The 11,842-nt window shown below is 36.8% G+C and overlaps 1 protein-coding gene across 1 annotated transcript; it reads right to left on the bottom strand.

Annotated features, from left to right (window-relative positions):
- Positions 1-1,735: 1,735 nt before the first annotated feature.
- LOC141442147 (myrosinase 1-like) lies at positions 1,736-8,220 on the bottom strand. Its single transcript, XM_074107053.1, has 7 exons — positions 8,166-8,220; positions 7,217-7,347; positions 5,118-5,788; positions 4,453-4,761; positions 3,240-3,411; positions 2,726-2,792; positions 1,736-2,207 (listed from the first exon to the last, which is right to left on the bottom strand). The coding sequence occupies exons 1-7, from the start codon at positions 8,195-8,197 to the stop codon at positions 1,997-1,999; spliced, it is 1,593 nt and encodes a 530-aa protein (XP_073963154.1). The 5' UTR covers positions 8,198-8,220; the 3' UTR covers positions 1,736-1,996.
- Between the last annotated feature and the right edge of the window lie 3,622 nt (positions 8,221-11,842).

Raw genomic sequence — 11,842 nt, 5'->3', positions numbered from 1 at the left:
ACCAACATAGCCAAGCGAATTAGCTCGTGGAGTGGCAATGGGCCGGCCATACATATAGCACGGAGAACAGTGGTTGTTGGGGCCGAAAGGGTCTCGAGCGGAGACCGCGAATTGGCAAGCGCATCGTAAGACTTCCACCGACGAGATGGACGGATGGCCTGGTTAAAATCGCGGGTTCACGCGGAGTGGGTTCAAGCCACTTCCAACCGAGGCAACTGGAGGTCTAAGGGGTGAGGCCCACTTCCAACTGTGGACGTCCTACGGCTGATATGATGATGATGACGCGACAAAGCTAAATCCAGACTATTGGTTGGGTTAGGTTGAAGGACTGCATTGATTTTTTCATATTTTTTGTATTGAGATTGATGAATATTTTCACATAATAATGGACAAATATGAACACATATATAGTTTACCGTATCAAAGGTATATTTTTTTGAATAAAACAATCGGATAAAAATCCATTAGGCACATAGGTCGAACTAACCCCTAAATCTGTTTTACTTTCATCTGATTCTGTAATACTTATAATCTCTCCATCCTTCCGTTTCTATCATGTGAACAATTATGACGTCACAGGTGATAATAGACAATGACTAGTGATTGGAAAAGTCGATAAAATATACATAAAACGTGACAGATTATTTTGCTATTAACATGAACAAATCCGTAAGCAAGCCAATTTGTCAGAAATATTACAAAAATAGCACACGTAACGTACGACATCAAGCAAAGTAGCGAAACGAATGAAATTCCTAGATTCAACTCTTTTAATTTCATTTAATATTATTTTCAGTTATTTAATTAATAGGTGCTGTCGAACGCTACTACGAAACTCGAAGTTCGTAGCTTACCATCCTTCTCGCTCTCGTATTAAATAGTATAACTTCGAGTTTCGAGTTTCGTAGTAGCCCTGCAGCTCTCACAGGTGTCATAATGAATTCCCTTGTAACGCAATGCGATGCCACTATGACTATTTCTACGAAAGGTTCAGTGGGTCACGCACGATTCAGTTGGTTCGAGAGTACCTAAGTACCTAATCTACGAAAGTATATACATAGTTCAACAAACGATAAATGCTGGGGTAGGTATCTAGCTAGATATATGTACTCATAGGTACCATTGTTCGGTATATCTAGTTAGATGCAGGTGGTAGGACCTTGTGCAAGGTCCGCCCGGATTGCTACTACCATCTTGCTCGCTAATCCTGCCGTGAAGCAGCAGTGCTTGCACTGTTGTGTTTCGACGTGGAGAGTAAGACAGCCGGTGAAATTACTGGCACTTGAGGTATCCCACCTTAGGCCTCTAGGTTGGTAACGCATCTGCAATATCCCTGGCGTTGCAGATGTTTATGGGCGATGGTGATCTCCCCTTACCATCAGGAGACCCACTTGCTCGTTTGCCATCCAGTCGAAAAAAAAAAGATAGCCTAGCCAGGCTGGTCTCTAATTAGGTAAGTACTTATTTTTTTTAATAAGGATAACGTCATTAACAAACATCGCTTATTTATTACCTACTATTATTTTACACAGATTAATTTTGCCCTACCTTAACACTGGCTTATCCACGATATGTCTTTAAGGTACGTATCTTATCAGATCATTTTGTTATTATCTTTTTATGATCCGATATTAAATTGTGAAATATTATATATTTTTTGCGTCGTTACTTTAATTTTTCTTACAATTAAAGTTGGTATCAGTTTAAGAAGAAATGAAATAAAATCGTCCTCTAGTTTAATGAATTCGCTAGGTATATTACTAATTATCTTTATATAAAATACATAATAAGTATACCCATGGCAATATAAAATATTATATCAAATAATTCCGTAATGTAAGGATATTGATCAGATCATGAGTTTCTCTTCCTTACAAATCTTAGGTTAGGGTTAATTACAACGACTTCATTCTTTCTAACAAACTGATCTTCATTGGTTGTTGAATAAATAAATAAATAAACCTAACTCTTCATAATTATATCGAAGCTTAAAAGGTTAAAGCACCATATTGATAACAGCGACACCTAACGTCATAATAATGGAAGCGCTGACGGTAAAGGCTCCATCGGTATCATAGGGGTCAGGATTGTAGTCATAGTCGATCACTCGACTACTGATGATCTCTTTGTATACAAGTGCTGATTTTCTCGGGGTCCTAGTTCTTTGGGGGTCCTCCATGTCCACTTGGTAGAGACCAAATCTTTGTCTATAACAAAGAAAAACAGATCATTTAGCTAGAATTGAAAAATATGTACGACCGTTAATGTAGTGTCTGTTAGATGAACGAACAGAAAACAAAACGATGTTTTTATTACTTTAACTAATCTTTACTATACGACGCTCTTATAAAATAAGGATCAGGTATAAACATTATAATCCCTTAACTATGTCATTAGTGCTTATCGGGACTTTACATCACAAGCCGCACAAACGTGTAAATAACTACAATGTAATTTTAGTTTCTTACCAACAATGTAAATGTTGGTTCAGTATTCATGTTCAAATTTAAACTGAAGGCACCTAGCGCTCTTAAAAGTTACCCCCTACGCACACTATCTACATATTTGTCTTTTATCGTAGTAACTATCTAAACCTTCAATCATTCTTATCGTGTTATATCCACTTTTATTACCAGATTATGCCATTTCTGAATCCAAATTTATGACTCATGAACGCTACGAAATAAAACACTAAAGTACCTAAGAGACGCTATATTATACTTACGTGTAGCCCATCGCCCATTCAAAATTGTCCATCAAACTCCATGCGAAATATCCTCTCACGTCACAGCCTGTATCGAAAGAAAAAAATCATGAATTATTAGCAATAAAGAGTGATATACTTAAATATTTTTTGGTTAATGAATCGGCTATAGATGATTTTAAAGAAATAAGAGAACGTAAAACGAGATCTCGCACGCCGTTGCCAGGCAATCATTTCACCTTCACCACCTGTCGGCACGACAAACGCCCGGCTGATAGCTAATCGCCAGATATAAGTTCCATAAAATCTTGTGTTTTTATGTAGGGGGTAGGGAGTTATTCTAAAACCTTACCACCTTTCACCAAGCGGAGGAGGATTTAAATGGTTGCTAAAAAGTCTCACGTTGTGACGACCTCCTTAGAGTCTATTCATATTGACAGAAGTAGGTACTAAGTAAGAGATACATTGTTTTCGAAGTTTTCTTAATCATAGTTGATTTGATTACTATTTGTATTACAAAAGATACAAGACAAACCTTCAGCAAGGGCGTCAAGAAGGGCACTGAGATAATTTCTGTAGTAATTTACTCTTCCATCGTCGTGAAGACCGGGGGTCGACGAAAAACCATTCTCAGTGATGTAGACAGTCGGGTTGTTGTAAGTGTCTTTGATGTATACAAGCAGGTTGTAGAAGCCTGGCGCATGTTCCTGAAAAACAATTAAGTTATTGGAGGTCCTTGGTATAACAGGGCTCGTCACACATAATATAAAGCGTCCATTATTTCTCACAGAAATATATTCATCAGCATGGATTATATTCAGAACATTCGGTTGAAGGTCAAGTACAAAATTAAGATTGTTGTATACTTAATATTAAATGTAATTTAATCGATAGCGATCTTAAGACGATTTGTCAGTTGATTTACTGCAATTAGTAATATTAATCGCATAGATAACTAGTAATCTATTGTTGACATTGATTTGTTTCTCTTTTACCATTCAATATTTGAGAAAACTCATTTCCTTTATATTCTCATGTATTATACGTATTATGGCTATGTATATATAGTAGTTTATTTATTAATTTGTATGTTGTAGTTTATTTGTTTTTAATTAGTTTACGTATTACGTAACGGGTTACGTAGAACTAAGGTTACCGACATAGCCCGAAGAATTGCGATACTGAAGTGGCAATGGGCGGGGCACATTGCTCGCAGGACTGATGGCCGATGGGGTCAAAAGGTTCTCGAATGGCGTCCGCGGACCGGGAGACGAGCTGTCGGTAGGCCTCCAACAAGATGGAGCGACGACCTGGTTAAGATCGCGGGATCGCGGTGGAGGCGAAAAGCACAGGACCGGTCTGAGTGGAGAGCCTTGGGGGAGGCCTATGTCGTCCACGTCTTTCGGCTGACATGATGATGATGATGATGATGACGTATTATATTCTTTAAAGTACTGTATTGTAGCTTCCACAATTTTCGACTCTTAAACTCACTCTTTGTCGGTCCCCAACATTACTGCTCTCATCCACTCAAAGGTTGACTGGTAGAGATCCCTTAAAGGGATAAGCACGCCTTTGTACAAGTATCTCAAAGTTTGTCAATTGTATTTTGATTCTCGTCTTTTGTACAATAAAGAGTTTACATACATACATACCATTTACCAGTCGTCCTCCCCTCCCCTCCCAGTGAATATAATCGCCTACCAAATATTAGCTTCACTAAATCATTATACTCTTAACACACTCACCCTAAGCCATGGACTTTCACTTGCAGGCCACGAGTCATCCATGTATGTATCCAAAAATGCGTCATCATTATGCGAGGGTACTACAAAGGTCCCTGTTAAGGAACTGTTTCTGTAAACAATTTTACTCGAGTAGGTGTTCAGAGCCAAGAAGTCTGAGGTTCCTCTGATGTACTCGATCTGCTCTTGAGTGAATGGACGAAGCCTTGAGGCGGTCAGGCCCTGAGCAGTGCTGGCGGCTTGCACACGGTCGATCACTGTTTGTGGATAGTTGCCTTGCGCTGAGAAAATCGGATCCATATACAAGCGTAGCTGTAATGAAAAATTCAAGGTGTGTTAGTTGGAATTAATGCAATAATACTTTTATGTCTCTTATATAAAAAAGCTATGGGCTTCCTCAATTTTTATTTTACTATCTCGTATTTTTGTCCTTATTCTAATTGCAAAAACCTCAGTTAAGTAAATATAATCATTTTCAGTCATCAATTATCATTGACTAAATTATTTTTAAATAAATATAAATTTATCGGATATGACAAAGTTCGACGTTTGGACGTTCGGATTAATATGGTATTTTTTTTTCTATTCATACCAGATGACTGATGGTTAAACTTGATTAATCAGGAATTTAATAGTAAAATCTAGTTTAAATTAGCAAAACAACTTACATGGAAAGCCAAATAGTCTTCTGCAGCTTGGATATCATCAGCGGAGTCACTGGCAGGATACGCCCAGTCGGAGCTCAAAACGATACCAACTTGACCATTTTGTGTATTTCTGAAATCTTCATTATAAATACGATAGGCCCTAGCATTAGCGAGGAGAATATGTCTACCGCACTCGTAGTAGCCCTCTCCTGGGGACTGAATAAGAGGGGCATGCCGGCCGTACCCGTATCCAAAGTTGCAGTGGATGTAGGGTTCGTTAATAGTCAACCAGTGCTTGACGCGGTCACCGAAATTCTGATACAAAATCCTAGCATAATCACCGAACCAGTCTACAATCTCTTCGTTTGTCCACCCACCAAGCTCGCTCAAGGTTTGAGGCAAATCCCAGTGGTACATCGTTGCGAAGGGTACGATGTCATTTGCTATAAGTTCATCAATGAATGCGTTATAGTGATCTATTCCCCGTTGGTTCACATAGTTTGAACGACCCAGTGGAAGGATTCTTGGCCAAGATATAGAGAATCTATAGTGGGTAGCGCCCAATTCTTTCAGCATTTCAATATCCCTTTTGTAGTTATAGTAAGAGTTTGCTGCTATGTCTCCATTGCTGTTATCGGCGATATGGTTTGGGTCAGTGCGGACCAGGTAATCCCAAATTGAAATTCCCTTGCCTAAAAAATTGAATAATATTAATGTGATATTAATCATAATCAATCATGTACGTGCACACCCGTGAACATACGTAAAAACATTTCCATAAAGATTAATAACACGTTACATGTAAAACTGTTCCATTTCATTCTTTTTTTTTTACATTTTCCATTTTTTTTTCATAGTTAAGTCAGTTTTCATTGACATTGCTTTGAATTTAACGAACAAACTTTACATGATTGCCAACAGATTATCCATTAAGAATAAATTTGATTTAAAAAATTGCTTTGTATTGATGCTGTCTGTAGCTTTACTTTAAGAATAAAGTATCATGTAGCTAGAAAGCTACATGATAGAAACGAACTAAAAGAATTTCTTTGCTCACCCGCGACCTTAAGATAGGTAAGTTTAGTATAGGTTTAATGCTTGATTTAAAGAGCATGTAACATCGGCATATAGGAATGAGCATCCAGACAAAACAAATTTTGCCAAACATTTGTTAGATCAAGTCATTCTTTATTAGACTCGCATTCATATGAAGTGTTACATTATTGCGGCAAAGGGTTTTATCTCGATGTTCTGAAATGAATGGAAATAATAAGGTACAAACAGTATGGAGTCTATTATTAATGAACAGGTAAATTTAGTATCTTCTCTTTTACTGCGGCTTGGGTCTAATTTCAGTAATAACAGTTAGGATTAATAAAACAAGCCTTAACGGTAAATAAATAAAAATTAAAGGTAGTTTTATATGAAGATTAAAATTATTGATATTTTGTAGGTAGTTTTGTTTGAGAAAAATATAGGTGCGTACTTAGGGAGTTACAGTGACAGATTAAAATATTTTTTGTGGGTTGTTAGTCCAACATCTGGTAGCATGGTGTACAGTCACCAGCATTAATATCTGCCACAGCGGAGTGTGCAAAAATATCTGACACGTCCTTCCGGCCCTAGAAATAGAGTCGTATTTTGCACGCTTGTTGTGTCAGATATTGGTCCTGGTGACTGTATGGTTGTGTTGCTCTGAAGATGAGCTCTGGTTGAGTTCGAAACGCGTCAGTCTAGTGTGGTGGTGGTAATAGATGGGTTTGTGTGATTTGTGTGTGTTCTTACAGTGTGGAGGTGGAGGAACTGCATGAACACGCATATCTTGCATAAACTTAGCTATCTTAAGGTCGCGGGTGAGCAAAGAAATTCTTTTAGTTCATTGATATGGACTTCCGCAGAGTAACGCCTGATTCAATAAATCAAAGTCAAAGTCAAAGTCAAAATATCTTTATTCAAATTAGGCTATAACAAGCACTTATGAATGTCAAAAAAAATCTACCACCGGTTCGGAAAAACCTCTGCTGAGAAGAATCCGGCAAGAAACTCAACGAGGTATATTAGAGCGAGGTATGTTAATAGGGCGTAAATTAATAGAGACCCGTGTTCTGAGGAAATCTTACCATCGACATCCCATGCCCCTTCGATCTGGTAGGAAGCAGTAGAAGCACCGAAGCCAAAGTTTGCGGGGAAAGACCTCGCCGCTGATAGACTTTTGATTCTGATGTTGGACGCGCTCGCTGTTAGCAGGCAACTGAGGAATATCGAACTTTTGTACTTTCAAGGGCTTAAGTAATGCTTAATTGTAACTTCAATCGTCGTCAATACAGAGTTCATTTAAGAGAATATGCAGGATCTATTTGCAGAGCGTATTGAATTGAAGTCCTTATCAGAATACTTACCATCATAATGCAATTATTTGCAATATTTTTAGCCAAGAACTTTCCTTACAAGTAGGTACAAACAAGTTATAAGGTCATAAATATTTACACATACAGCTATAGCGTCAAAAATATGTATGTCATTGAGCTACTGTTTTGTAGGATCAAAAGGTATACAGATAAAATAAAAAATATCATGGGACACATGTTACGAGTGCTAGGCAACGGATAAACATATTTAAATAGATAGGTGCATACTTAAATTTTATATTATATGAATCAAGCACTCAGGGCTCGCGACTATACATGTCTGCTCGACCGGGGATCAAACCCGGGACCTCAAGCTTTGCAGTCAGGTTCTCTAACCACGGTAACTATACGGTCATATTGGTAATATATATTTATTACTTCGACTGTACTGTACCTACCATTTTAAATTATCAGTGCTTAATACTTAAATCAAAAGATATTTAAGTTAAGTACCTACGCCTTCTACCAATAATTTATTAAACAGTATAAACACACGGGTACTAAGAGGTGTCAGTTATCCTTCAAATATACATATGTACGTATTTAAAAGCACAATAAATAGGTACTGAAATTATCATTAATTAATGTGTAATAAAAAATAACTAATTGAGTTTTCATAGACCATCAGTTAATCCAATTGAACACAATTTAAAAAACATACCACAGTGCAAAAATACAACTGAAGCGCGCCATTTTCGAAAGCTCAATAGCCAACTCAAGAACTTAGCCCTGTGGCATGTATTAAATAAGATCTCAAATAGATAAGAAATGGCATAACGATTTGAATCGTGACAATTATTTAGATAATTTACAACAAGCTGCCTGATAAAATATTTCTTTGGATCATGGACTTTATAAAGATAACGTAAAGCAAGCTAATTCGCGGTGCTTCTCGCGCTTAGAGATAGAGATTTAGGGTTGCGTGAAACCAACTAAGTACAGCAGTGCCCTTAGTGTAAGTTTTCGGTTACAAAATACGTCTCGATCGCGTTCCGCTAGAGTTGCTGTTCGTGTTTCCATACAAATTGAGATTTTAACGCGAACGCGATCGAGACGTATTTTGTAACAGAAAACTTACACTAAGTGTACAGGGCTACTATGAAACTCGAAACTCGAAGTTCGTGTCGTGCGGCCCGTCTCGCTCTCGTATTAAATAGTATAAGTGTCAGAGGGACCGCACGACACGAACTTCGAGTTTCGAGTTTCGTAGTATAGCCCTGCAGAAATTCAGGCGGTTGCAGTCTGTTGTCATTCTGGGAAATCGCTTGAAGGCGTATGTGCTTGACAGTTTTTCTACACAACAAAAGTGGAGGAGGTTCTATGTTCGACTGTATATATATTTTTTATGTATGTTCACCGATTACTCCGCCAATTGTGGATCGATATTCAAAATTCTTTTTTTACTTGAAAGAGTATTCGAAAATCTCTACCTTAGAAAATCTCTATGTATATACTTGTGTTCTCTGTACTGTTTACCTACTGTATTGGTGTGCAATAAAGAGTTATTGTATTGTATTGTATTCGTTCGAAATCGAGGGCAATCCTCAAATTTTCCTTTTCATTAAGTTTCATTTGGTGAAATGGACCTGATGAAGAAGACCGCAGATGACCAACGGAACTCGTCAAAGCTGAGTCATGCTCTGCTCGCACGTCTATAATTGATACAATACAATAACTCTTTGTTGCACACCAGCACACTAAGCAGTACAGAAGTTTCATTTCATTTCGTTTAAGTTTATGATTATTTTGATCTAATCAGATGCTGAAACCGAAATGTAGGCAACGGAGCTCTGGTATAAAACAACGTAACTAAGTCGTGTTTGGGCTTAATGAAGTCGTTGTGAGATGCACTTTGGCTACAAATTACTAAAAAGTGAGAAATACTGATTTTTTTGTAACAATAAAGTAAAAAACTGACTCCAAAAAAACAGTTGTAACGAAAAATGGAACCGACTACAAAAACCTTGAAAATTATTTACTAGGTACTAGTGTTAGGTTCAATTGTAAATTAAGTCGATAAGATTTAATATATTCATATGAATTGGCATAATTGTATTTAATAAGTTATTATTTATGAATCTATGTAATTAATAGGTAATTTAGCGGTCGGTGGCTACGGTAGACTATAGGGTAGTTGACGACCACTTGTAAGGATTTACTGATAGGGCAATCTTTTACTGAGCAGCCGCATATAGTAGTTTTAAAAGATTCTACAAAGCTTTAGTTATTTGATATAAACAATGAAACCCCTTTTTAGGGTTTCCGTAGCCAAAATGGCAATAACGGAACCCATATAGCTTCGCCATGTCTGTCTGTCTGTCCGTCCGCGGCTTTGCTCAGGGACAAAAACAAAAACCACTAATATTTCCAAGGGACAGTAACAATAATAGGAACCTTGGTATCAAATTAGAAACTATTAAGCATAGTGTACATTAGAGTACACTTACAATATTAATTGGATATTTAACAACTCACTTTATAGTTATTTCTTAATTTGTATTTATTAGTTTCTTTTCATTAAAAAAATATATATTCAGGTGTTCCTTTCGGAATACAGGCGTGAGAATATAATATGTATACGTCGTTTCTAATAGTGTATACTACTGCTTAGAACTCCTTTTTTGTTACCTACCTTCACTTCCTAGTCATACAAAACTATTCAAAAGTACGAAACTGTATTTAAAAGTAACAAAAAAGGAAGTAACCAAGTGATGCTCACTACGTTTAAAAAATCTTAAATCGAATTCAATGAATAACTCAATTAATGCGTGTGTGTATTTTAGTCGCAATAAGGTCTTAAGTGGTAAGTTGAAACAAAACTGAAGAATAAGTGAAACTAACCCAAGTTTTCCGGTAACAAACAAGGAGTTTAATTTTCGGTTACCGCCAACCACGTGTGTTACCCCAGTCAACTAACACCTTCGCTTAAGTAAAATCAACGGGATCCATTTGACTGTGCAAGAGGTGGGCGAGTTTATACATATTATTATATAATATATAAGTGGCACAGCAAGCAAGGTAAAGTAGTGTAGGTACGTAACTATCGCTAAAGAATCAAGAACTTGTGTTAAAATGCCACGAATTTATTATACTCGCTCGATAAGAGGAATAGTTAAGAAGTGTAAAGTAGGTACTAAATAGCACTGCTGTTATAAATAAAATACATTATTTTCTTTCTTTCTTTCTTTCAAATCAAAAGGTACACGTTATTGGTTCAATAAACTTTATTGCATGTTTTTATTTTACAAACAGTAGAGTTGAGGAGTACTTATGTGATGATGCGACATGGCCTAAACTGAAAGCCGATGAAAATTAGGATGTTGATGTGTGATGTGATGTATTCGTGTTTGTGTATGTGTGTGTTTTTATGTCGGTGTATAAATAAGTGTTGTGAAGTGTGACTTGGCAGTGTCCCGGCGCATTTCGTGTCTAGTTTCTGGTTCTGTTGCCGTTGTCCACGTTGCAGAATTTAATTTAAAAATATTTATTGGTTTGACATTTGGAGACCTTATACATCTCCATTTCTTTATTTTAATAATTATTTTAAGTTTTTGACATTGGAGGCTTTTTACACCTCTGAAGATTGTATAATTTGGTTAATTAAATTAGTTTACTTTGACATTCAGAGACTATATACATCTCTGAATTATTTAGGTTAGGAATTTTATTTATTGTTAACTCAGGGACTTTCTACATCCCCTTGCTATATAGTAATTTTATTATTAACTCAGGGACTTTATACATCCCCTTGCTATATTTAAGGCTGTATATTGTTAAGCTTATGGATTTTAAACGTGTATATTTTTAGTTTAATTTCTAGTCACAGGCCCGCGACGTCGAAGCTCCCAAGACGATCCCATAGAGCTTATGGGAACGGAAGCAATACCATGCACTCGGTACCGCTCTGCTTTCAGAGCATGACATGAGTTCGTGTGAGCTAACTTTGGGGGCGGCAGACGTGAGCTTGCCTTCGGAATCCAAAAGTTTAATGGTTACTTGACCTGAAATGTAAATTTCAGAATTAAATTATTATTATTATAATTATTATTATTTTTAATTTATGACGGTGGAAGCAGTCTACACTTCCACTGAACGTAGATTATAGTTAGAGTTTAGTTTTGTAACTAAGGGACCCCATACATCCCTGTATTATTATTATTATTATTTTGTATTTTCTTTTATTTCATTGTATACTGTAGTTTTTAAGTATTTTATTTGTAATTATTTTATGTTGAAAAAATGACTTTCTGCCAAGTTTCTTGCGGCGCATTCTTCTTGGCAATGACGGTCTTTCCGAAGCGCTGGTAGTTTTAAAAAAATGACGTGTAAAAGTGCCCA

Source organism: Choristoneura fumiferana, chromosome 25 (genome assembly GCF_025370935.1).
Source record: "Choristoneura fumiferana chromosome 25, NRCan_CFum_1, whole genome shotgun sequence".
Lineage (NCBI taxonomy): Eukaryota > Metazoa > Arthropoda > Insecta > Lepidoptera > Tortricidae > Choristoneura > Choristoneura fumiferana.
Note: the sequence above shows the minus strand (reverse complement) of the source record. Positions and strands in the feature narration are given on the sequence as shown.

Excerpts from the sequence above, each read along its gene's own strand:
- LOC141442147 (XM_074107053.1), bottom strand. The coding sequence starts at position 8,197 with ATGGCGCGCTTCAGTTGTATTTTTGCACTGTG. Across the intron at positions 5,789-7,216 it reads AGGGGCATGGGATGTCGATG|GCAAGGGAATTTCAATTTGG; the intron begins GTAAGATTTCCT and ends TCAATTTTTTAG. Across the intron at positions 4,762-5,117 it reads AAGACTATTTGGCTTTCCAT|CTACGCTTGTATATGGATCC; the intron begins GTAAGTTGTTTT and ends TTTTCATTACAG.